This window comes from Zosterops lateralis, assembly GCF_965231275.1.
Source record: "Zosterops lateralis genome assembly, chromosome: 4".
Taxonomy (NCBI): Eukaryota; Metazoa; Chordata; class Aves; order Passeriformes; family Zosteropidae; genus Zosterops; species Zosterops lateralis.
The window spans coordinates 19,539,334-19,567,223 of NC_139765.1; the positions used below are offsets into that span (position 1 = coordinate 19,539,334).

Genomic DNA, 27,890 nt, shown 5'->3' on the forward strand with positions numbered 1-27,890 from the left:
GTCTGATACAATGTTTGGCCTTAATGGGAAACTGCTTTGCAGTTCTGAGGGCAGACAAAAGTTAAGAGCAGGTAGAGAAGCTAAGGAAAGTTGAAGGCAGAAAGCCTTCTGAGTGGGTATCCAGTGTCCTGCCTCACCAGCCCTTGCCAGGGCTTCACCCTTCTCTGCGCTCCTCTCTACCCATCCACCCCTCAGGAAGTTTCTTGTCATTCTCACAAGGAAACAGCTGCAGGCAAAGAAAACTGCCAAGCCTAACCAGGTTTTGAATTGCACACAGCAAGTTCAGTTCCTTGCTATTTCTCACTGGGGGTACAGTCAGGCATAAAGGGGTAAAGAGATGTGAGACAGAATTTTTAACTAAGACATACCTGTACCATAGTATGTTCTGCACGGGTAATAGCAACCCTTGGCCTCCTCTGGCATCTCTCCAGGAATGCTATGTAAATGGAGGTAGGTAGAAATTCTGCTAGCTTGAATAGCTACTAGATTGCCACCAATACCTGAAATGTAAAAGGGAACGAATGAAAAATGTTAAACTATTTTTTTTCCTCTATTAGGCAATATTTGTGCACATTTACCAACTTCCTCTATCACAGTACCTTACATACAAAAGTCAGAATGAGAAATACCTTTGGAATGTATATTAGTTGTAGACAGGCTGCAAATAATCAAAATAAGTCCAAAAAATGTGAGCTACAGTTTAATGTATCACTGGGTAATTGGAAATCAGTTTTGAATCACAGTAAGCGCAAAAAATTCAAAACCTTCCAAAAGGTTCAATCTTATGCTTTCTCATAGGTAAAACTCTCTTTGGAAATCCCTCTTGGATCACCAGAAGTAAGACATAGTTGTGCCACTGCTGGATTACCTCCCTAGGGCAGTATTCCTGACCAGGGCAAGTAATGAAAGCAGATATGCTCACTACTACAAACATAAATGCAGATTTCACACACAGAACCACAGGGCCAGAAAAGGCTTCAAGAGTTACCACAGTCATTCCCCTCTGACACAAGACATGAGTATCTATAGTCTTCTGCCACTCATAATTCAGGCTGAAAGAACAAGACGAGTGTCTGAAGAGCTGATTGTTAAAAGAATGGTAGTGATGGAGATTCTACTTTCTTTCTGAAAGGAGCAATGTGTACAAGTTGTACTGGCAGAGTGTTCATCTCAATATAAGAAAGAAATTTCTCATAGTGAGAACAATCATTCACTACTGGAACGACCACCCCAGGGATGTGGTGGAGCCCACTTCCTTGGAGGTTTTTGGGATGTGACCAGACCAGGTGCTAGAAAATCTCATCTAGGCTCCCTTTCTCACACGAGGTTGGGCCAGATGACATTTCAAGGTTCCTTCCACCCTGGGCTGTTTCACGTTCTGTGAATTTTTATTTCAATGAACAGAAAACTAAAACAACTTGTTACATCCACATTGCAGAATACAGTAACATGAAACCCTCCTATTATTATACTTGAGCTGTCTACTTGCATATCAAGCACATACTTTTTCTTTTCCTGTTTCAGATGCTTTACATAAAAATGGGTTGGTCTGAGAAGAAGCAGAAGTAATGCAGATCTTGTCCCCACTTCAGGAGAAAGGCCTTGTTTTTTGTAGTTGAATGATTTTGTTTATCTGGTGCTTAGGGCTTTGTCTAGTTGAAGAACAAGTATTTGTGGTGACCAGAAGACACTGTTTGCCAAATTCTTGTGGTGACTATGAAGTGGTTGGCAGAAAGATCTGAGATCTGAAAGATATCCTGCCTCATTGCTGCTTAAAGACAGCAAATGGCTGAAGCTAACAAGGAAGTAAGTCTTTTAAGAAAAAACTTCAGATACAAATCAGGAAATGCATGTTCTCAGTCAGGTCATAGAGGGATAAAAGATGAACTACCAAAAGGCTAAGCCAGAGTTTGCAAAGAAAATTAAAATAGCAATAGCTTGTTTTTCAGATGAACTAGAGAAAAAGTAGCAAAGTAAGGGATTTATCTAAACTACAAAAGGTTTTAAAAGATCAAAACCAATCTATATCGGACTCAAAGCCTGTCCTTCAATTGAGAACAATAAATTATAGATTTCTGGCTAAGGAGAATAAGATACATAAAGAGAGGAGAAGTAAAATCAAGGATCAATGCACTACATTTGGATGGGGATCAGATAATTTCTGTGACTGAATTTTGAAAAAGCTGTTAGGTAAAACCACTTCTTAATAGAGCTATAAAGCTGGGGATAGTGCCATATGACTGGAAAATATGAAACAGGTTCTGTTAAAAGAGGACATAAAGACAATCTGGGTAATTACAATCAGGCTAACAACTGCGATAATTGGTTTATTCACAACAATATTAAGATAAATAATTAGTAATAATTCTGCCACTATCTGCTTCTCTTATAGCACTACAAAAAGAAGTAATGGACAGAAGTACATAGGGCTGGTTTGAGTTTTGTAGCAATGCAACTACAAACCACTTTGGCACAACTCCCTAGATTTTAAGTATTTCCTAGGATGTATGTAATTTCCTTTTGTGACTGGTAATTATTTGCTTCAACAAATTCAGACACTCAGAAATACGGTAGGTGATCTGGACTTCTTTCCCTAGTTAATAATATGGGAAACTGAATGAGATAAAAGAATCAAGGAAAACAGAAATAAATTCACTTGAAATGGTGATTAAAAAATCTGTCTGGACAACAGACATTGACAAGTCTATGAAAGAAGGTGTATGGTTGGCTGTCAATCCTTTGATGGATAGCTATTAATGACAAATCTTTTCACTTCTATAACCATCATTTAGAGAAAGTATTCCCCAAGCCCTATTGCTCACGTAGATAGCAAGAAATTACTGACAAGTATCAAAAGTGATTCTAAAACAAGCTGGCCAGCCATGGAATACTGGTAAAGGAGGTGACATAGCTGCTCTGCAAAGGAAGCTGACAAGCTAACCAAAACAGCCAGCGTGGAGTGTGATTTCAAGAGGTGTAACTAATTGCAGCTGAGTTGAACAATCTATTTTAGCTAAATAGAAATTAAATATTTGTATGTTCAGCAAAATTATTTTAAATTTTATTTGTTTGAGCCTGAATAACCTAATATTAGTGGTATAATTTTAACTCACAGAAGATAGCCAGGTACAGTAAAGTGTAAATGCTTCTAGAATCCTTACATCCTGCTCAGTCTCAGCCAGCCAACAAATGTATGGTGGTGACAGCAGCAAGTGACACTGTATTTTAGTTCCATCCATTCACCTATTAATTCCTCTAATTATTTTTGAAATTTTGGGCCAGTTTCAACCATGTCTAAAACAAGGATAGACATGCTAACTACTTTCAGGCACGGTTAAACAATCTACCAAAAATGAATCAGTGCCTAGATTAATAAAGGCAAAGATCCAAACCCATGTTCTCAGTGAGACAAAGACAGAAACATGAGTTATATAGTTCATGGCAAAAGCACAAGCAGGCCAGCTGGCCAGTCAGCACTCAGCTTGGAGCAAGGCATGATGCCTCTTGCTCAGCCAACAGCCCAGCGAGAAAGAAGAGGAATGGCTTTGTTGTGGAAAGCAGAGGGAAAACGGAGAGGATGTTGCGAGCAGTGGGTACAGCAGGAACACTGCAGGCTGAAAAGACTGTCTAAAAACCTCAGGATACAAATGAGAACAGAATCAGGGTTCACTACTCTGCTGGTCACAGAATGACTCATATAAGGCTGAATGAATCACTTTGATATGTACAGAGATACTCGGTTTGTTTGGTAACAGCAGCTACTGTGCATCTGCAATTACCATCTCAGCTATACCAGATTGATCAGATCCCTGCAAGAACCAGAAAACAGATAAAACTGCGTAGGTTGGCAAGATGTTGACACACAAAACTGATAACTTCTCAGCATCTTCTAAATGTATAAAATGGTCATATGCTCAGTTGCTGCTCATATTACTAAAAACTCTGTGGATATATATGAGGACTGTTTACATGAACATTTGATTAATCCAGAAATTTTTCTCCTACTGCACTATTGCAGCCATCATAGTAAATACTAAATTTGCAAACACATCCTTCTTTAGTTTTCTTTCATTTTGACAAGAACTACAACATAGGGGAAAATATTATTTGAAAAGTAAAATCCAGCAGTTATTACTTCATTCCTTTCAGAACAGCAAATGTGTTTAACTTCAACACTAGAGTGCTGCTTTGTCAATAAGCAGAAGAGATGTCATCTGCTAAAGTGCAAAGGATGTAACACTGACAACTTTAAAAGAAAATTTAAAACCTCATCATTTTATCAAGGCAGTTGAGGACTAAACAAGAACATTTTTTGTAAAAATTGTTATCACAGGTCTTTTGTCTAACAAGCACAGGAAACCATATTGAAAGTATAGCCCAAACCATGCCATGTATTTGCAAACAGGCACAATCCTCTTTATCATCATCTGGTTAAAGAAAATTTTTCTAATAATAGAACTAACCATGCTATTCAGAAAACCACTATAAAGCATTTTACGTCAATGAGTCTTAACACTTCAAAGAAAATCTGTCTCATAACTCATAACAAGTGCAGGTAAAAAAAACCAAGAAGTTAAGGGAAGCTGGATCTTGCTGACACAGGTCAATATGAGATCATCCACTGCTCTGGGTAATGCACAGGACTGTTTTTTTCTCCAATCTTACACTGCATTTTTTGATAAAAAGAGTAAGGTTTTTCAGAGAATACTGGGAGGACTAGATGATAAACCAGAGGGTTGTGCTGCAGTTCAGAGGGAACTGGAAAGGCTGGAGAACTGGGTCAAGATAAATCTCCTAAAATTCAACAAAATGAAGTGCAAAGTCTTCCATCTGAGTAGGAATAACCCCATGCACCATGTTATTACTAACCAGTAAAAATATCATGGTTTAAGTACTTGTTTAGTACAAGAGGAGAACTGTACAACAGGCAACATAAAATTTTCAGAGCAGTATTCAACTACCTTTATGTAGGAAGTCCCTTCCTTTCCTATAGCTCCCCATCTCATTCTTCTTTTTATTTTCTGTTCATTTCTTTAAATACATATAACTGAAGAATTGTCTCTGTAGAAAACTGCCTCCAATGAAAGTACTGAGGGCACCAGATAAAGCGAACATACTCAGCTTTAATGACCACTACTATGACTGTTCATGAAAATGGAAATAGTTGCATGATGAGGACACAAAAATTGTGTAAGAATAGGCAAAGCAAACCTGAGATTAGGGATTTTTAGGAACTCAGTTCTATGGAGAGGGATTAATCAGTCACAGAATACTGTGTTGTTCTCAAGCACCTATAATACAGTTTGTGCAATGGGCCTACAATCAATTAATATCTATATAAGGAGAGAATTATGCCAACATAATTGCCAATTGATCTTTCTTGTAATATCTGTCAAGGCTAGAAGATTCCCACTTTTGCACACTCCTGAGCACAATCCATAGTTCAGTTTTGCCAGACAGGCTTTTTTGAAGCTCAACATCTGCATCATAAAAATTAAATTAAAAGGAAGAAAAAGAATCTCAGTCACAATTGTGACTGAGAACTCTAAATTTTGGAATAATCATCCTATCTTTCAGAAAATGCAAGATGAATTTTTGGCTTGACCTCTCTACCATTAACTTTAAAGAATCCTGTTTTATGCAAGTGAAATACTTAGATTAGAAACCTAACTCGCTACCTATTTATATGGGGCTTTTCATTCATCTTCCATTTTATTGTGTAGCATTTCTTTTAACACTTAAAATGCTTGGGGGAAAACAGGTGGAAAATATTAACTTTCCCTAGATGGATGTTTTTTAAGAGAAACCTTTATTATATATGCAACTATTACATTCCATGTTTGATTTGACTCATAAATAATTTCTTTCCTATGACTAATAAAAAATTGTTCCTTGACTGTCAAAAAATGAAAATGCTCTGGATATAATTGTGTTGTGAAAACGACACAATGATTACTGAATTCTTCTAAAGAATTTACAAGTAAGACTTAAAAGAAAGATCATACACTATATAAGTATATATGCAGATTTACATGTACAAGTTAGCAACTAAAAGGTAGTAAATCACCCAATAATGCATCAGAAGTAAAAAACAAAAATCAAAACCCTCCTCTCATTATTCCTGCCAAAATAAAGACTGAATTATAAAGTTCTCATACAGTAGATATGCCTTCTGAGACTAACACATTCTTTCCAATTCAGAATGCAGAAAAATTAATTTGCTACCTAGCCAAATTGCTTTACTACCATCCAGGAACACTTCTGTTTCCCCTTGTGATTTACAGAGGCAAATTTCAGGTGCTCAACTCTCTAAGACAATGGCTGTATTCTAATCAAAGCACCACTCAATTGTGAGAAAAAACAAAGTACAATTATTCTAAAAGAAAATAAAAAATATAGCTATTAAAAGATGGGTTTGTTTTTTTTTTTTGAAGAGGGATGGTTTCTTGATTTTTTTTTTCCACATTCTTCAAAACAATTTACAGTAAAAGCTCTCTGAAAAACCTGAAAGTCTGTCATTCAATTTACCCTACAAACAGATTAAAAAAGGGATGTTTTGGGGAATATATTGCATAAGCTTAATTTTCATCCCACAGACAACTGGCATTCATTAAGTTTTGTATTAAATTTTCTCATATGTGATTCTCATATTCTTTGATACCTATGTATTCCTTCCAGATAGCAAATAATTTTAAAGTATGGACAGCCAAAGAGTAAGAAATATTAGAACAGGTTTGTGTTACCTTTAAAGAGTACTGCTTCAAAACATCTGCAAAGGAAAGTTTTTTGATATGAAGTATTTCCAAATTTCAGGTGTTTTCAGAATTAATTTGCAGAACTTTAATTCTTCTAGGTGCATAAAAATGGGATAAAAGCCACTGACATGTTGGTTATTACCGAGTAACTTCTGAAATGCAAATACTTCGAAGATATCTCACAATGTTTTGTATAAGGACACAAAAAAAATAGAGAGGAAAGTGACTCTATCTGGCAACTGCACCTTAATTTCTGTTGCATAGTCAGAAGCATATAATTGTTTAAGATATTATCTTTTTTTTGCACAAAAGGAACTTGGTTACTTGTAAATTGCAAATCCTGAGCCAAATTCAACATGCTGTGATACTGTAAGAGGATTTGCAAATTTTAAGCATCTCATTCATTAGAAAACACAACTCAAAATCAGCTTGAGTATCTAGACAGAAGCACAGCCCCACTTGGGCTTAGTTATATTATTCAGGACTTCAGTATATCAAAGAGACATCTAAATATCGAGTAGTCTGCAAGTTGCCTGAAACAACAAAATGTTTTATTTATTTTCAAAAAGCAAATATGCAATTTAACCCAGCCAACCACAGAATTAAAAATAATTATTCATCTCAAGAAATGTATTTAACAGTGGGAAAAATGGGAAAAACAGTTGTGAAATATGTCTGGCCACCAGTTGTAAAGCTGACTATAAATGCCTTTCTGCTTAAAAACTATTTTAATACTTTGGGCAAATACTTGTAGTTATTGTTATGGGAACCTTTGAGGTTGCTTAAATTCCAGACCAGTATTTCTTCAATATTCTAAAATACTTATGGCTCCACAGTGTAAGACATGATTAAAACCACTTCTATGTCTCACATCTAAGAACAAGTAAACTATCTAGGCAGGACTTGGATGAAACATACTTAATGGTGCACAGGAACCGTAACACTTGACCGTTTTGCAGTCAACACTGTTCAGGTGTTCAAGATACAGCAAATGGCCCTGAAAAAACAGTGACAGCTTGAAATTCTGGACAGATTTACACTGTCCTTATATCCTGGCTGGACACATTCCCAGTGGAAAAGAATATTATTTTCAGTTTTCCCTGCAATTGTTTTCTTCCAGGTTTTCTGTGTCATAGGATCAACAAATGTTCAGGTAAAAGAAAGTAAAATGGGAAAACTCTCCATTTCTTTTGCTACTTTGGCTTAAAATGAGAATTCCAAGGCCAGGAAAGGTAGAGAAAACTATTTGCAATAATAATATTTAAAAAGCCATCTGTTAAGTGACCTAACACATCTTTCAAGTCAGTAAATGAGTGTCACCCGATGTGCTTTTTTAACCAAAGAACTTCCTTATCCCCAGTTTACTACACTGTACTGACCAGCAATATCAAAAGGTGTCAGTAAAATTATGAAACTCGGGAGAGGCTAATCTAACAGCAACCCAAAAAATTACCCACAGTTTCCTTTTCCTGGTGTACCATAAAACCCTGCATCCTCTACAAAGAACATATTTACTCTGTATTTTCCTATATATATGCCCCTACCTTTAGAATTCCATGTCAAGAATGCTTCTTGCTATCCCAGCCTTCTGGAAAGAGCCTTGCCTTCCCTGCCTGCTCCAGTAGCCCCAAAGACCTTTTGACCTGTCAGCTAAACCTCCAGGGCTCTATAGCTTTTGGCTAGTTCTTATCCCATAAAGACGGTTCACAAGAATGTATGGACATTGCCTTAATACTGGTTTGGGTACACCTGCCTAAAAAGAAAAAAAATCCTCTTCTCCTAGGAAAAAAATCCAGGGAGCTAACCAAAAAAGGACTACTGTAAGAAAGGTTACAGGTGCAAGGTAGTAAAAAGCTGCAGATCAACAAGTCTGCCTTGCCTTTTAGGTACCTGGAAATCGAAATGAAAACACACAAAAAAGTTAGATGCAAGTATTTCCAATTTTGAATTAATAGAAAGGCAAGGAACAGGCAAGAAAACATAACAGCTGTGGCATAAAAATTAATTTACAGTTAGCAAGGAACTCAAGTTGCCAAGGTGACATAGAAACATTTCACATTAAAAGTAAGAAGGAAAGAGAGGGCCTTAATGAGAAAGAAGAGCAAGCAACATACTCTGCTGAAGATTGAAATACTCAGCTCCTTTTGTCTACTGCCTTCCTAAAAATGAAGATTTGATCACAAGTAGATAAGTGCTAGGGCCTGGGGGTTAAGTTAAATTTACTGCATCTAGAGACTGAACAATCCATGAAGTATTAGTGATCATTTTTGCAAACTGATTATCTTGGAGGTTAGAGAATACCTGAGATTTGTAGTGGAGAAAACAGAAAATGTATCTTTAAAGTAGGTCAAAAAGGATAATACAGAGAATCTGTATATCAGTGAAATTTATATTCCTACATAAGAATTAGAGTAAATTCTTAAAAAAACAATTTATAAGCATCCATAAGACATGAAAGCTGTAAAACAAGGGCTAGCATGAATTTGCCAAGAACATGCTTCTGTCAAAGTCTCTAACTGAACAGCTTGTGTAATGTTTGCAGCAATAGATCTACTAACTCTCAACTGCAGTAAAACTTATAAAATGTTTGGGTGCTATCCTGTGTTACATTTCCATTAACAATGTGTGGAAATTAATTATATCAAGGCAATGTGGTTCAAAACTAAAACCCAGTGACCCTATTAACATCTTATTACCAAGGTGGAAAAGAAGTGACCATAATTAATTTAATTTATAGCTTAGAAAATAGAATAGAACATATGAATATGAAATTTGCAAGGGCTAACTTGAGTTAAAACAATCATCTTGGTAACTAGATAAATGGTTTTAATAACAATACATAAAAGCGCAAATTAATGTAAGAAATCAAATGGGAAAACACAAAAAGGAGAAAGAACAGCTAGGCAGCAATACAGTGGGAACAGATCTGGTGATTATAGTTGTTGCAAAATAAAGAGGTATCAACCCTGTGGTACTGTACTAGGAAAGAAAAGCAATTTCAAACTGCATCAGTCTAATAAGATATTAACTATTCCTCTACCATTTGCCATGTTCTTATCATTAGAACATAGAACTTAACTTAAGGACCAAATTTTCACAAATTCATTCTTACACATCTGAGAAGTACATACCAATCATCAGAAGCAACACACATTTTTCTTGAGAAATTTATTTACTTGCCTGTAGTATGGTTCTTAGTTCTTATATCTATATACATCACAGGTCAATGGTAAATTACTGGATAGAAAATTTGTCCTTGGATGTTCAGAAAAAAAAACTCCTTTGAAATAAAATTTTATCTACATTTTCCCAGCCCTAACCTGCTTCAATGGAATATTTGATAATTTAATATTTGAATATACTCCATCAATATTTACACTTTCAGTTTCTTGATGCATACTTGAGGTTTCTACTTCTCACATTCTCTATCATGTTTAGTGGTTGTAGTGAAAACAGGAAGCACTTCTCAGGTATTCAAATAAACAGCTGTTGACAGCAAAATCAAAACTTGAAATTAATATTCCCGATATTAATTGGCACAAGAGAAATTTACTGTAATAGACAATTCTCATAACAAGGTATATCAATTGCTACTATGTATCAATTAATCCTGTCAGAGTCTTACCGTTAATTACCGGGGTATAAACAACAATTCCAACCAAGTTAGGATCAGATACAGTCGTGTCCAGAATAAGGCCACCAATACTAAAAAACAAAGGACAAATTTTAGAATAAGGCAAGCAAGACCACTAAACAGTATTTTAAAAAAATTATAGCAATCTGACTTAGTCCATCTTTAAGCCAGGACTTTTCACTTCATCTTTCCCCTGAGCCATTACCTCATTTGGAGCTACAGACTAACATCACTATAGTATTCACATATTAAAATTGGCTTCTTGTATAACAAAGACCATAGAGTATTAGCCAATTCCTCTACTTTTAAGATTCAAAACTTTCACTGGATTGAATAATCTCTTAGATCAGTTATAAAATTCTAACGGCTAAATTCTAGAGGCTCCTTAATTATGTCTCTTAAGTAAGAGATAATCAAATAAGATACACAGAGATAGAAGATGACTATTGAAATGCTTCCACGCAGCAAGACAAACAGACCTACCTGCTTATAATCATGGCAGTTATAACAGGCTCCCATCCTGAATGGAGAACAGTTCTGGTAGCTGGGTGTTTGGCAGCTATGACAATCCCCATCGGAGTCAGAGTCAAAAAAAAGGCAGCAACCAAAGGAGATACATAGTAATATGTCTCTAAAAAAATAATAAGGAAAAAAAACCCAATTCTTTTACTCTCCAGATTTTCCTACATGTTTTTCTTAATTTACAATTCTAAAATAAATTATGAACTATGCCATACAATTGAGGAATTTTAATAGTCTTCATGACCATTACACCTGAAGTTTCAACTATTGCACTAAACAATATGGTTAATATCTGCCATCTGTGATCATTGTCTCTCATCTTCTCAAGGACAGAACCATCACTACAAAGAAGGAATTTTGAAAAGGATTTTTGTATTATGTTTTATGATAAAAAAAATACAGTAAGGATGTAGACTATAAAACATTATTTTTAACTGAAGAAAAAAAAATTTAAAGAAACTGAATATAATGAATAATAATGAAAATGCATTTTGTTTATATCCAAATTCTTCACATATGTACTCCCTTCTTCCTAAACAAGGTAATATGGTAATCTTTCCAGAAATAGCATATCTAAAAAGATTCAAGCACAATGTGCAAAATTGAGACATTTGTATCAGTAGCTCAGTTGTTTCATAGCCAGCCTGAGTCTGAAAATGAACAGGCAATTCTGCTGCTTGCCACCCACCCACAAGAATTCCATCCTATTTCATAGGAATACAACTGCAAACACTGGTGAGCACCATCATAAAGCTGGGACTGTGAAGTGAACAGCTGGTTCCACAGAAAGTACACTACTTCTTTCTGATTACTTGGTTTTATAATCCCCTCGTCACAAAAGCTACTACAGTGATCCAAGACTTCCTAATTCAATGCTGAAGTAAATAATGGAAAATTTATCCTAATGGCAAATAGGTATGTATAAACTGTGCAAATATTCCACTTTTATATATTTGTTTAATGAGAAGTGTGGTCATATACCTAATGTTATTTTGTAACATTTTGTCAAAACGTCCAAAATTCAGACAAGTCTTACAGCAAAATATATTTTAAATCAACAGGTTGAAATAGTTAGTATAGACCACACAAACACTACAGAAGAGGAGTACTTGGTATATAAAAAATATTCTCACCCATGTGCTATGGCTTACAATGGCTGCAAATCCAAGCATGTACTAATTTGATGTTACCTTACTGGATCTCCTGAAAGAATTGCTGTAGAATCTTTAGAAGTTACTAGCTTCTGCATTGAGTAACAACCTCTGCAGCACAGCCAAAATAAAACATAGTAAGTTATGTTTCCCTGGGAAAACTAAAAGTAGAAAGCTAGTAAGAGAATAAGACAAAGCCCAAGAGAGAAGTAATTTTTTCCTGACCTTATCTAATTATTCTTATAGTGTATTATCTCCCTCGTACTTTGTGGGGCCCTTTTTTCCTCCTTTCACCTCTTTTTGTGACCTAAGAGGTGGACCGATGAGACTACTCAGCTCCAGTCTAACTCTTGGGAACAATGAGGGACTTTTTTTTTTATATATACTGGCAGAACATCTTACTACAAAAATCTAAAAAGATGAACCTTGAGATGCATCATAAAGGAAGGATAAACATCTTCCTCTTCATATTTAATTCACAGAATAAGCAAATGCATTTTACAATAGCTGAAGAATGGGAAGAGAAAATAAATTAATTCTCTTTTAGGGCTCATTTCACTACATTTTTTTTTAGCTTTATAGCACGCAGTTTACATAGGAAAAGGCATCTTGCTCAAATAATGCAGCCTCTATTAGAAATTAGAGGTAAACTGGAGACACACTGCTTCAAAACATTTGGTAAGAACGTGAAAACCATAACGTGAATCACACAACTCATCTTCTCAGCCCGAATCAAACAAATACCAGAGCTAAATGCATATTCTGTGAGAAAAAATGGAAAGTGTTTAAGAAGTTTTCAAATCATTACTGACAAATAATAGGTAACACAGACCTCCATATTTAATTTACTGAGTGTTCCTATAGCAGAGCACTTATTGTGTTCTGTTGGAGGAAATGTGCCAGGTCCCAGTGACGGTCCTGGGGAGCCCTCTAGTGCTTTTCCCAGCTATTTAACAAGGATTCACACATAGCTCTTCTTAGGGAGTTGTTAAGAACTGTTAACCTTTTCCTATTTAAATCCCCATGTTTGTTAACTTTTAAAGCAGATAAGCCTTTAAGAAATTATATATATGATGGTGACCAAACAAGGTGTTTCCCTTGGTCCTGGCGTAGGTAAAAATGCTACAGTCCTTTCCCCTATCTCTTCAGGGTATGCCATAAAGGAAAGGTTGTACACCTCTGTTACAGATAAACTTAAAGCTTGTATACAAATAATTTCCATCCTTACAGTCTTGTTGTCTGAAAACAATTCATCCCATTCAGAGAGCAGCTGGAAACTTATTTCATTAGTTAGGCTATGTCCTGGGTTGACAGTGTTTCCTATCCCATATCGTGGACTACCTTGTTATGTCTAACAGCTGTCCCTGTTTTCCCTGTTGGCTGGGCGGGCACTGTCTGCCCCCCTTTTTCTTGGCTCTACTGGCATTAGCTCTGCTGCTGCTCTGGGCTAGCCTCACTGCGCTTCGCTTGCCGCTCTCTCTCTCTTTTTTTCCTTTACGCTGCTCATCTTCGCTGTTTCCGTTTTTTTTTCTTTCCCTTCCTTTCCCTTCTTCCCTCCCCCCCACCCCCCCCTTTTAAGATTTTGGACCAGCACTAGACCTGACGTGACCGGAGAAGTCCGAGGATCTCCGGGGCCCGCGAAAGAAGCTCTGCGCCCTCCCCCTCACAGTAACCTGAGCTTTTTTTTCTTTTTTCCCTTGTGTCGGGGGGTGTTTATTCATTTGTTAATAAACCGGTTTTTTCCACTTTGTTCGAGAAATTCCTTCCCAAACCCAGGGCTGGGGGAAGGGTGGTAGATTAAGGGAGTCCTTTGGAGGTTCTCCCCTAATTCAACCTAAACCAGGACACCTTTTGGTGCGTTGGCCCGGGAAATTGAGTCAAAGAAAGTGGAAAAAACCTTAATAATAATATTGGTGGTTCTAATTGTTTTGTGGGTGTATCAGGATGGTTTTTTTCTGGACTCATAATGGCATTCGAGGTGAAAGCCTGCCAATATTTCTGGTCCCTAGGGTTTTTTTAGGTTTTATTACCTCTGTGGTGTCTAGGGTTATTTCCTTACCCGGAGATAGCTTTGGTATTTCTCCTTATACGTAATTTATGTAGCCGTGGGGCACTAACCAGAATATTGACCAGATTGGGCTTGTTTGTGATTGTTTACAAGAAGGCTGTAAATATGTTTGATGATTCGTTGTTATGGTTGGGCACTCAGTTTGTTAGGGGAGAAGCAGGGGAAGAGTTTTTTCAGCCTCTGTTTTCCCTCTTCTCCTTTGAATTGTTTATATCTCTATTAGAAAATATTCAGTTTCCCCTGAGTGTTAAAGAGACCATCTTTCTGGCATTTAATTTAGTAAGTGTTCTCTATACTGTCTGCAGTTTATATAAAATGAAAGCTGAGATTTCTAAAGGGGCTAATGAGACTTCTGATTTAGGGGCAAGGCCAAGTAGGAGAAATCTTGAGTGGAGTGGGAAATGGGAAGATATGGGCCAAATTTTAAAGGAGTTCTCTGATCCTATAGTCTGGGACTTTCCATCTGAACAAATTCAGAACCCAGCTGAGGTGGCAAAGTATTTGAAAGAGAAGTGCCAGGGTAATACCAAGGAGAAAAGGATTATTGCAGTGAGCTGGGCCCTGGCATATGTTTGTCATACTCTCTTAGATACTGAAGGGCAGCAGACAGAAGACAGGGAACAGGGAGATAAACTAGTTACTATCCCAATCACTCAGGCTGAAGCTAATATCCCAGGCTCCAGGCCAGTAGCTGAATCAGATAGTAGGGCTCAACCAAGGGCTGTTGCTGCTAATACAAGAGGCGGAAAGTGTACAACTAAGACTGATCGCAAGGTGGAGGATGATGATGATAATCCAGGAGAAGGACCTTCACCAAAATCAGAAACCACATCGAGGGGTGTAGGTTCTGGAGCCAATATTGATTCCTTTTCCTAAAGGACCTTCGAGGCCTGAGAAAGGATTACAGGCGACAACCTGATGAATCTATAATAAGTTGGTTAGTCCGCCTTTGGGATGCTGCAGGGGAGGCTACAGTTCTGGATGGCACTGAAGCGAGGCATTTGGGATCTCTGTCGCTTGACCCTGTTATTGATCAGGGCATGATGAGGGAGGCTAGCCCTCACAGCCTCTGGGAACGGATTCTGGACAGTGTAGCACAAAGATACTTGTGTGCAGATGACCTTTATTTGCAGCAGACACAGTGGAGGACCATAGAACAGGGGATCCAACGTCTGAGAGAGATGGCGGTAGCAGAGCTTATTTTTTCAGATGATGTAACAACTAGGAATCCAGACCTGGTAGCATGTACACCTGTAATGTGGAGGAAACTTGTGTGACTTGGGCCATCTGAATACGCCTCTGCTCTAGCAATAATGAAGCGAGAGGAGACAGATGAGACTGTGCTCGATATGGCGAAAAAGCTTCGAGCATATGTTGATGCTGTACATGGCCCAACTCATGCCAGAATTGCAGCTGTGGAAACACGACTGCAGAAATTAGAGGACAAAATAGAGGAGAATCATAGGAAACTCAGGGAAGAGATTAAGGAGGACTTCCTCCAAATCTCAGCTGTGCAAATTAGAGGCCCTGGTATCCAACGCAGGCGCTCCTTTGATGGGGAGAGAAGGTACACCCCACGAGCTGAGTTGTGGTTCTTCTTGCGTGAATCTGGAGAGAACATGAGGAGATGGGATGGAAAGCCCACTGCTGCTCTGGCACAACGGGTATGTAATTTGAAGGAAGGTAGGATTCAAAGAGGAAGTCTCAATAAACAGAGAGCAGCTCCAGTTGTTCGCAGCCAGGATGTCAAGTATGATGTCGATGATGACATGTCCGATCCCCTTGAAGGAACCTCTAAGACATATACCCCAGGACAGGCTAATAAATCACAGGGGAAAATATTTAATTCTGAACAAATTCAGAAGTGAATCCCACCAGTTTCATTACTACCTATAAACTGCAGATTTCTTTTTAGTTTTCCCATTGGGCTTCTTATTCTAGCACTGAGAAAGCACAGAAACAACAGAAAGGAGAAAGAACATAAGAATATCTGTGCTGGATAAGGCACAGTTCTCATCTAGTCCAGTCTTTGTCAGACTGCAGCCAACAGTTTAGGCTTACGGAGAGAAGAAGGTTAGAGTGATGCTTCTTTCAGTATGCCCTGCCAGCTTCTGTTGGGTTTGCATCAGGAATTTCATCTCAAGTCTCTGTCTGCATTTGGCTGGTCAGTACTCCTCAAAAGGTTCCTCTCTGACTGGTTTATCCAAAGTTACCTAAAATCACTCTGGTCCTCTTAATACATCACAGAAGTAAGTTTCACATCCCACTCATGTATTGTGTAAAAAAAATTCTTTAACTTTTTTTTTAACCTGTTGCCTAATCATTCTCTGAATGCCTCTTCCCTGCCATTCACAACTTGATATACCTCTCCTGAGCTGAAGGTGCTTCATAATTTTATTCCTATTATTACTATTTTATAGTTCAAATACATGCATCTTGGAAACTACCTATTTCCAAGGGCTTTGTGGCATGTTCTTTCTTTAGAAAGACTCTCATTTCTAAAAAAGAAAGAAATACAAAGACATTGAAAAAAAATACAAAGAGCAGAAGGAGTCATTTTAGTGGTAACTAGATAATTACATACTTCACCAAAACAGAAATATTTCCAGAAGACAGAAAACTAGGAGTAACTCTTGGAAGCACATTGATTCTTAACCCTACACATGTGGGACCTGCTTTCCAACTGTAGCGGCACAGAAAAATGTCAGTGGTCATGACAGCTATAAAAGCAGCAAAGGATCAGTTCAAACTGTACCCACTTCTCTTTTTATCCCTCTGAGACACATTAGAACACTTGCATCTAGAAATGTAAATTTCTGGAAATGTGTCAAAGGAAGAAAAAAGTCTGTTTCTTTACCCATCTTTTTTTGGGGTGGGGTTGAGTGTTTTTTGTTTAGATTGATAGATTAAAAGGAATAGCATGTTATAAGAGTTCGTCTCATCAGAAGAAAAGAAAGAAGAGGTGATGAAAAAGGTCTTAATCAATTTTCACTGTAAATTTACAAACTTCCTTAAAAGAAGCATTTAAAGAAAGTATTTGAGAAATACAGGTAACAGAATATAATATGAAAGATTTAAATATAGATATAAAATAAATTACACTATTTAAGTTTTAACAAAAAATACAGAAAATATTAAAAAATACTTCTTTGCACTCTGATACATTTAAGCTGACATCATGCTAACACTTTCTAAATATGAAAGATCAAATACCAAAAAACAACTGCAAGTTATATCATGGTAGCTTGAGTCTTATTAGGTACTTTTTCTGGCTGATGCTGTAATACTTCCATATGAAAAGGTTTGGACAATGAGCTGTAAAGACTGTATGTCATGATAACAGCATCTCTGGTAGGTTATGGACAGCACAATATTTTATCTGTGGTATTTTATACTATACTTGTCTACAAATATGTCTTTTAAAACACAATAAACTCCTAATAGTTTTAAAAGTTTTTATGGAATGAGTTAGTTGCAGCAATGATTTAATTTTCAATAAATTAAATAATTTAAATTATTAAAATAAATAGTTTTCTCACTGTGAGGAAATGCTATCACATTGTTTGTTTCTTCATTATTATGCTTTGTATTTCACATGTAGGTTGACTGTGATATTGTCAAAGTCTTTCAGATATTCCTAGATTGTCAAAGTTCAGGTTACTGACTTCTATGATTTATTAAAAAAAGAAGGAAAAACAAAATCATGGCACTCCAAGATTCACCATTTAATGGTATAAATGCTGACAGAAAAGTAAGTTAGACTAAAAGGTTTGCCAAATCTCTCCCTCCCAGCCTTCTCCCCACCCTCCTTACCCAAAAAAGGTTCCTGGGGAGTCATACACACTTAAAAGCACACTTACCAAGGCAAGTGTACAGACCCTGACTTATCCATGCTAGTATGGCAAGGGTGATGAGGTCTCCAAAACTTGCTGCTATAGGAGTGGCAACGTTGTCAGGATTAATACCAGTCTTCTTAGATCCAACAATAACTCCAACCATTATCACTCCTAAATACAACAAAGAAGACAGTACAGTAACTGTATCCACTGTTGTAATTCTACAAAAAATTCCAAGATTATGACAATTTCAAACTTAATAAATAAGAAGTCAGTGCTTTATTTCCCCAGAATGATTGTTCTTCCCACCTGAATGATGACTGTGTTTTTAAGTTTTAGCTATTTTAAGCAATGGACACACACTTTAAAAAAACTCAGTAGGCACACACACAAAAAATCAAGAACCATCTGTACAATAAACTACTTTGTTTAAGACTGGAATTAGCACTACTGAAATTTTAAAGCAGCTATTTCCTGAAGAAAAAAACAAGATGTGTATTCTTTTCCAACTCTGGTAACTTCCACTGACTGTAATTTAAATCAAGCTAGGCTGAAAACAACATAAGATTAAATACTTTGACATCTGTTATTGTGCAAGACTATCAAGGAGTTGACACCAAACACCAAGAAGATACATAATAAATTTAACCCAAGACAACATATAAAAATATTACTTGCTACATGTGGAGGTCCCTGCCTCCGAAGAGGACATTGAAAGAGTAATGCACTCTGCACTCCCTTGGAGAGCAGACAGTGCATGAGCGCCCCCCAGGTATGGATGGGCTACCCCAGTTCTGTTCCCTGGTTGGTCACTTCTGTATCCTTCCCTTGATTGGTCCAAGTTTCGATCCCCTAATTTGTTTATTAATGTTCTCCCTGATTGGTCCATTTCCTCAGTTTCTAACCCCGTTGGCTGTTGGTAAAACCACACCCCCTTTGGTAGGTGCATAAAACCCTGACAGCCGAGCCCTTCAGGGTCTTTGGTTTGTCGGCGGAGATGAAGTAAAGAAGCTTCCCGGAGACCATCCCTGGCTCCCGCGTTTCCTTCTGCACTGCTTGGGATCACCCCCTCAGGATGAGCAGCCTCCAACAGCTAGAGCCTTGTCTGGACTGACAGTCTTGGACTTCACAAAAGAGCTGAAATCTGCCGAGGTGCCCTGCGCCACCTGGGCTGAGGCTGCCTTACTCAAGGCAACTCGCTAGGGAAGGTCGCTGCCCTCAGAAGAGCTAGCTGGAGGCAGAGGCGGGTGGCAATAGCTACACACTTGAAAAAATTAATTAAATATGTCAATGTGTACTTTTGCCTATAAACATCAACACTAACTTTTGAAGAGTAATATCCCTGCAAAATCCAACTGGCTACTAAAAATAAAATTCACATTCTTACAGTCTTTGGCACAACCTGAGTAACTTCCCTCTCATCATATATTATATATAAGAACTTCAACTGTATATGCTATCCTTTATGTAATATTATGTATGGTTTCCTACATTAGAAGTTCACTTCCAGAGAAACTGCCTAAGGAGTTATACACCAGGAAATTCTCTAAAGAATAAACTAGAATGATCCTGTAGGATCACAATATTTCAAAAGCACCTATTTCACATGTAGGAGAACAAAGTTTAGAAAGTCATTTCCTGTACTGGCCCATCACTAGGACAAAAAACTGAAGTTTCTCTTCATGTCCAAGTCATACAAGAGAAGTGTAAAAAATGCACTCATTTTCCTCAGTTCTCTTGCTGCCTTTAATTCTGCACATGATCAAACTCTGTGGCTTAGTTCTAGTCACTAAAAAGTGTGCCCTAAATTCCATGCAAAACTTTAACGATTTTGTAATTTTCACATAAGTAAGCATAGCAGAGCAGTAAAACAAGGAAGTTGCCCATTTTAGTTGACTTACTATTCTTAGGACTACTGACCATGTCTTTTCATTAAGAACATGTCACAAGTAGAGGTACTTTCTTCCTGCCCTTCACATCCATTAAGTACAATCTTTTATGGTTAAATGTTTCTTGACAATTAGGAAGAAAATTAAATTCATCATGTCATATTGCTCCAGACAGACACTGGTACTGTTTGTAGAGCTGGACCTGAACTTGGTTCAAACTCTTCAAATAATGAGCCAAATTGATCATTTCAGCAACAAAGCAGAGCACAACACAAACAGTATGAGCAACCTGGAACTCTGAATTCACTTAACCTAACATCCAGGATCACTTGAGTGTAATTATAAACAAGTTTTACCTGCTTATTACTAAGACTATATTCTGTACATAATTGAACATAGAAGGCAGCAGGAGAAGTTCTGCATCACAGTAGGTGAAAGTAGGTCTCAAAACCACACTTTTTTTGTTTAGATATGCTCAGGAGGTCATGCAAATCAAAAGCTTTCCAAAGACTATGACAGAAGAATGCAATGTGCCCACCTATATGGAAATTGCAAAAGGGCATCTTATTCTCATCTGGTTTTCAGACGTATTGTACCTTCCTGGATTTAAAATGTAAAGGAGTAAGACACATTCTGCATCCACAGAAAAATAAATAACTGCACAAAGTAACACATGCACCCCCTTTACCTTGTAAAAGAGAAGCTATGAAGGCAGTTGCTACACTGCTAGAACACAAAAGGACTGAATGATCAAAGCGGTATTTTCCCTCTGGAATCCAGCCCAATATAACTGCTGCCACTGCTGCCAGAAAACCAACTACTGTTGCCTGAACCTGGAAAATAAAGTGAATTCATAAAATAATTGACAGACTTAGGAGGACCACAGAATCATTTTCTGTTAGCCTTTCCTCCTATTTACATTTACATGCCAGGTGTCACAGGACCATGCTCATCAATTTTGTAAAGAGGATGACAACTTTGGATGACAAAGAAGAAAAATATTAGGCCAGCTGAAAAGGCTTTACCAGCATTTTACAGACTCCAGAAAAGTAAAAGTAAAATCAGGGAGAGGAGCTCAGGATTTATAGGAAGCCAATGCCTAAAGAAGCTTCTAAACCACTTAAAGTAGTGAAGTCCCAACATAAATATTTCACCTCTGTTTTAGGAATGTTACATTATAACTTATGAATAAGAAATAACTCTCAAGAAACAGCTGATTTGGAGAGCATACACTCCTTTCCTCAAATGACCCAGCTATCTAAAATATTGTTTAGTATCCAAAAGCTCTATCACACACTTCATTTAAACATCGAATCCAATGCAAATATGGTAATAGAAACATTTGAAAGGTAAAATTTAAAATGTTTTGCCAAATCTGAAATTTTGCTCTAATCACTCTCAGATCCTTTCTCAGGAAAAACAATAAAGGAAATACCCTTAGTAGAGTCACAAATAATACTTTACCTCTTCTTCTAATAAATATAAACTCATATTGTTTTAGAGAAGAGCCAGTGTAGTAAAGCTAGTTTTCCATTAACACTGTTCATCTCCATACTTACCAATGTTTGTGATTTAACTTTTTCAATAACTTCACTCATTGCAAGAATTAATCCAATAAATCCATTATATTTACCTGTTTTAAGGCCAAATTGCTAATTATTAGGTTCCATTTCTCAATGGGAGAATCCATTTTTCCAATATTTACCTATCGCAATTAGAAAAGAAATTCAGACATTCGGGGTTAAAATGGTATTATTTGAAAATACCCATTAATAATTCAGCTAATAAAATAAAACACTGATTAAAAACAAGATATATATTTTAAACTCAAACATTGCTTTTGATTTTAAATCACACAGAATCCTTCCGAAAGCAGCTAAATTTGATGCAATTTTACATAATAACTTGTTCAACATTAGCTTGCTCTGCAAGATAGAGCAGCCACCTTACATTCCTGGAATGTCCAAGCATCACCAGTGATTAGATCAGTGGCTGGAAGATCCCTTTAGACTGAGCTTGTCTCTAGGGTGTTTACATTCTGAAAATAAAAAATGCGAGAATCTAATACTGTTTAGCATTCTAAGTTTTCATTTATACAATACAGCTAGAGATTTCTGATGCTATAAATGTTTTAAGTCCAATATTAGGGTAGTAGCTGAAAGATAGGAAATAGATTATTCTAAGAAATTTAAGCATACATACATATCCTTTTATAATGTCTTTCCTACTTCTGGGTTGATTTTTTTTTTTTGAGTTAGAGGACAAGATCTGATTACCAATAAAACCCCTGCAGTATGACTGTGTTTAAAATAACTTCCCTTTTGAGATAACAAGACTTTTTTTCCCACATCGAGCATAAATTTTAGTGGCTTTTCCCATACAATACTAATTTATAAGAAAACATACAGAAAGACTTCATGCACATATTGTTCATCTTTTGGTAATTCCTTTTCAGTAGATTTCAGTTCAATTTTTTTTGCATTTTGTTTCATTTTGTGATAGTAGTGATTTGAAAGGAACAAAGTATTAAAATAAATGCTAATTCAAAAACAATAAAATAAGGCACTTTATCTCAATCACACTATAAATATTTTATAATGTTCAAACTACAGTGAAAGCTCTGCAAATACATCCAGTAAGTTTAAATAGTACAGCAGGTGTTTCAAGAACTGCTGATAAGAATCTCCATTGCATCCTTCTTAAATATATATATATATATATATATATATATATATATATATACATATATATGCTAAGTGAACAAAATGGCCAGCTGTAGAGAGTTTCACTTCTTCTCTCCTCTGAAAAAGTTTTGGAAAAGTATCAAAAAAATCCCTGTTAAAAAAAGTAATCTTACAAAATGCTTAATCCAGCCTAAAGATGAGCTCTTGCCAAATGCCACAGCTCTTCTTTCTCCTACTGTCAACTACACATTCCCATTTTCTTTCTTGAACCAGCTCCATGAATGAGTTCATGTCCTGGGTTGCAGTGTAGGATGTACACAAAGTATTTATTCTATCACCATCTTCATGAACTGTTGAAACCAGGTGGGATAGTGTTTTCCCAAGCCCCCTGCCTTTTCTGCTAATGGCCCATTAACGCCTTTGGGGTGTTTTCTGCTAATGACTTTTGGGGTGTCTTCTGCTAATGACCCATGAGTCACAGGTAACTCCCTCCAGGGGTTATCTCTGTTAATGGGCCATCAAGGACCCACTTCACACTTCTCATGCTATTGTGAGATGCTCTGCCCAGGGGGAGGAGCCAAGCATTCTCACCTGGATATAAGCTGGTATGTGGGACAGTGCAAGTAGCACTTATCCACTGGATTCCCAGAGGACCAGAGCTACCAGACCTTTCAACAGGATCACTGCTTCAGGAAGAGCACCTCACCTGGACTGCTTCCACCATCCTGCTCAGGTTGTATTCTGACCTTGTCAGTGATCCTTTGTGTTATTGTATTTATTTTATTTTACTTTTACCTTTTTACCTTTCTTCTTATTAAATTATATCTCTGACTTGGAGCCTCTCATTCATTTTGCTTTCAAACCACAACAGTTCATGGCACCAAAAATTTGCTGATTGACGGAAAACATTTTTATTCAGGGAGCAAAAAGGCGTTATCTGCTATGTGATGATCTGATCCATCACATCCAACCATGTAACCTTGCACAAGTGCTCTCAGGGTTTGGAAGGGAGAAAGAGCAGAACCACTCTTTGCAGCTGACGATTTCCATAAACTGAGATCAGATTCATTGTAATACTGTAAAATAAATTGATGTAAACAAAAGGTTTGTAAAGTCATACTGCTAATGCTTAACAACAATAACACAGAGTCTGAACAAGAGTCTGAACAAATTTACAGGAATGACTGAATAAGTGGTGTTTTGGTGTTGGTGATTAGTTATTTCTTTGGGATCTTTTTTTTTTACTGTTGTTGCTCTTTACAGATGAAAAAGGAACAGAGAAAAAAGACAGCAGTGTGAATTGAGACAAGGAAAATGACCCAAAGAATAGAACAAAGCTGAAGAGCTGAAGGACACAAAACACAATATTGTGCTTGAATGGGCAGTTGACATAAGTGCACCTCAGACAGTTATGCCAGCACAGCAGTGGCCAGAGGAAGAATGGCTTACAGAGGTAAAACTCCAGAAGCAGCTTTTTGCTCTTTGCTGTCTGTATTCTACATATGAAGTAACTTCTGGTGGGATAGAAAAAAAAAGTTTTAAAGGCTGTAAGATTGCCAGGGCATGGAGAGTTTACACTTAACACCAAATGAAATGCCCTGAGATAGATGAAAAACACAGTCTTGAGACAGATTTGTAAAATATCTGATTCTAAAGTGGATGGGAAATTGTGAGTGATGAGTAAGTTAAAAGAGAAATTTGGGCAACAAGATGAATTAAAGTGACCAGATAATGCCTGAAACTGATGTACTATGGATAAGAAACTCACTAAGAAGACACTACTTTTCAGCTGACCACGTAATTAACAATGAAGTAAAGATAATTAGTTTACAGCCCCAAGAGCACAGGCATGTCTGCAAATTCACATACAATTATAAGCTAAGTGAGCAAGCAGGGCATGAATTAACTCCAATGCTGAATTCATGTCAGAAATTCCCTCCTTGAAAGGTAAAGCTGGTCACAGGGGCACAGTCTTGCTTTTACTTCAAGACAGGTGTCAGCTGGGGAGCCAGATAGTGCAAATGTAAGCCAGAGAGGGGAAGATTAATTAGACAAGTGGGCTCCAAATAACTGTTTAGATATAACCTGAATTAATGTTCTCCTGTTCTCACCTAGAATGAGGATGACAGGACCAAAGGCTGGATGGCTAAAGAGTAGGGGTAAATTAAATCAATGGGAAGAATGCAAAAGTCAGAATGACCTCTTTCTCAGAGAACTGACATGTAAATTGCAAGTCTAGCAGTAAGCCATCATCTGCAACAGGTTTCCACAGCTTTGGTTTGAGGCTTCATTTATTTGTTTGCGCCTTTTTTAGGGTTTTTTTTTTTAACATATAAAAATTGATAATGAATGATCTATACTGTTCTTATCTTGTATAGGATTGTTTTCTTAGTTTATCCACTGGATGTACAGCCTGTGTTGTGGAAACTCCGGTATCCTTCATCTGTGTGTGTGAGAGGGGCATCAGCTCCTGTCTTGGTAACAGCTGATGGATAATAAGAACTCTAGTCAGGAGTCACAGTACAGAGAAAGGGTCTGTGGGACCCTTTTCCAAACATCTCCTGAGAGCTGTGATGTTCACAAATGTGACGGCACTGGTGAGGATGGGGAACTCAGCCACTGACCAACACAGATAAGTTCTAGATTTGTGATCTGGCAAAGGTCGTAAGCTCAACTGAGACAAAGAATTAAAGATCACATCTACTGAAGCAGAAGTGTTGAAGTGTATTCTGATCTTTATTTTAAGCCTTCAGTAAGGCATTGGTAGGTCCTGGACTTGGTGTATTTCTCACTATGGAATACAAGCATTTTTAATCCTCAGGCCACAAATTGTACCAGCCAGAAACAAATTAAGCAACAGGTCAACAAAAACCAAAAGGTACAGTAATAGACAAAACCATTCAAGCCTGACAGTAAAGGCAGTAAGATTTAAACACAAAATACTGTTAAGAAACAGTGCAAATTCTCGGAAAAGTAAGAACAATATAATCAAACAGAAAATAAGAATGAATGACTAAGGATGACGTTGATAAAGATACAAGAGAACATGTCAATTCTTACGTGTGAAAGTAATCAATTTCTGTAATGGGCATGACACAAGCAAACCTTCACATGACTGCCAAGGCTATGTCCATCAGAGTGTGCATTCAGGAAACAACTCAATAGAATGTGGCAATGACATTTATTAATGACAGAACACTGGGAGACCTTGTCAATACAAAGCATTTTAATACAATACAAAAACTGAATGTCTTTGAGTGTTACAGCAGCAAAAACTGCTGATAAAATTCAACAGTAGAAATGCAAGGTCATGCACTTATGGACTAATAATATTTCTTCTGCCAGAAGATGGGAGTGACAGCTGGAAATGAACAAAAGCATAAATAATAGGGCACAGCTACTGATCACAGAGTGACTGAGGTCTAAACCTAACCCTTCTAAGCAAGCAAGTATATAAAATCCTAGGAAGTTTCAGGAGCAATATTCTACAAAGACATTATAAAATCTCATCTGGAGTTATACCTTTGACCAGATATGTACTAGAAAAACTCATTCAAGTAGGAAGAGACAGAGATTAGGAGCCTTGCTGGAGAACAGAAGCACTGCATTAGGCAGTCTCAGAGAGATAGCCAGTGCAGCTCTCAGAAATAACCTAGCCACATTATTAAACTGATCTAGTCACTAGTTATTCACATACACACAAAAGATACACAGGAAAGCAATCTGGCTTAATTAGACTAGAAAGATGAAGAGCTAGAACATCCCCTGAAATGTAAAAAAACAGCTATAACAAATACAGAAGAAAGAACACATAGGAAAAAAACTAGTCATGCTACATTACAGTGTTGACACACAAAAAATAAGCAGACACAAAACAATCTCACCACAACAAAAATAAATAAATTTGTTTAGCCAGAAAGCTAAAAAAAAATTTCTTGCAGTTTGATCAACTGATCTGGAATAGCAATGTTACTGATGCTTTATTTTGGTGCTACTCTAATGGTCTTTAAAAAATTTTGTTTAAAACATGAACATTTTATTAGCCTATTCAAAATGCCTCGAGGTCAAAGAGATCTCTCAACCTTACACATTACACGTGTAAATCTCAAAAATCTGCTTTATCTGTTCTCCATGATGAGTTGGAAAGACTTCAGAAGTGAAGTTTTGATGTGTGGAGACAAGGCTCACCTTTTTAACTTTGCCAACTTAGTAACATATGTAAACTGCCCCATAACAGCCAGATGAATTCATAAACATAAAATACTCATGTCTCAAACGTTTGTTTCCTTTTTGAAATGCTTTAAACATGTATCTGAAGAGTGAAGAGGAAGAGAAAGTTACTTACAGCAGTTGACAGCCTGGATGCTAAGGTCATTTCCAAATTTCCTTTGAGGCCAAGAAGTGCAGGAACCAAGATAAAGACTTCACTGACATTCTTGAACACATCCCAGTGCTATACAAAGGATACAGTGGGAAACATTTAATTGAAAAATTTTCTTTAGACCATCCACAAAGCATTCAAAAAAAAATCTGTAAATCATAACTTAACCCTCTAAAAATTTTAATCTTTTTGTATTAGACATAAAAGTCTGAAGTCAGAACTGTTACCTATTTAGATAAAACTGATTTATGACTGCCTATTACTACTTCAAAGATGAGAAGACTATAAGCAAGAGACCCAAAACTTGGCCTTAAAACAAATGTAGTTAAAAAACATGTCATTAATTTGAAGTATTTGTTTTCCATTATTTAAAATAGTCCCAGATACTATGACTGCTCTTGAATTCTGCCCTTAATTTTCAATAATATTTTCATCTTTTCCTTTCCAGCTATGTAGAAACCTCATAGAAAACCAGCAAGGAATTAATTGTCATATGAACAAAGCCCAAAAGTAAAAAAAGCTTGTATTTATTCTTTTACCTCTAAGTGTGAAATTTACAAGAGCACAGCTTTCCAAAACCCAGAATTTTAAAGAAAACACTTTTCATTTTTTATGCATCAAGTCCTTAGCACTGAAGTTCTATGCTACTTTGTATGTCTTGTCAACCCATATATTTAATTTGTTATAATTTACCAATTTTAACTAGACTAACAAAACTGTAAATTGTCTTTTTATTCAGGGATCTCCAATAATTTAAATTATTATTTTAATGAAAATAAAAGGATTCAATTAAAGCAACTGTACAAAGAACAAGTTGGTAAGATGTACATGAACAAAGCACCAGACTGGTGGCAAACAGCCCAAGGAAGCACTTAAATTTGTATGTCAAATTTTATTTTCCTTTTTCTTGAGGTAACAAAGTCTATTTCCATTGCAACTGATTGAAGTCCAAGCTTCCTTTACTCTATCA

The 27,890-nt window shown here is 36.8% G+C and overlaps 1 protein-coding gene across 3 annotated transcripts in view; it reads right to left on the minus strand.

Annotated features, from left to right (window-relative positions):
- Positions 1-27,890, minus strand: part of SLC41A2 (solute carrier family 41 member 2) — a 52,846-nt gene that overhangs the window by 12,338 nt on the left and 12,618 nt on the right. For all 3 annotated transcript variants that reach the window (XM_083859773.1, XM_083859774.1, XM_083859775.1), the window contains exons 3-9: positions 26,885-26,992; positions 21,489-21,560; positions 20,544-20,688; positions 17,991-18,137; positions 10,873-11,020; positions 10,381-10,460; positions 369-500 (exon numbers count right to left, since the gene is read on the minus strand). In XM_083859773.1, the coding sequence (XP_083715899.1) occupies positions 369-500; positions 10,381-10,460; positions 10,873-11,020; positions 17,991-18,137; positions 20,544-20,688; positions 21,489-21,560; positions 26,885-26,992 (832 nt within the window). The remainder of the gene's footprint in view (positions 1-368; positions 501-10,380; positions 10,461-10,872; positions 11,021-17,990; positions 18,138-20,543; positions 20,689-21,488; positions 21,561-26,884; positions 26,993-27,890) is intronic.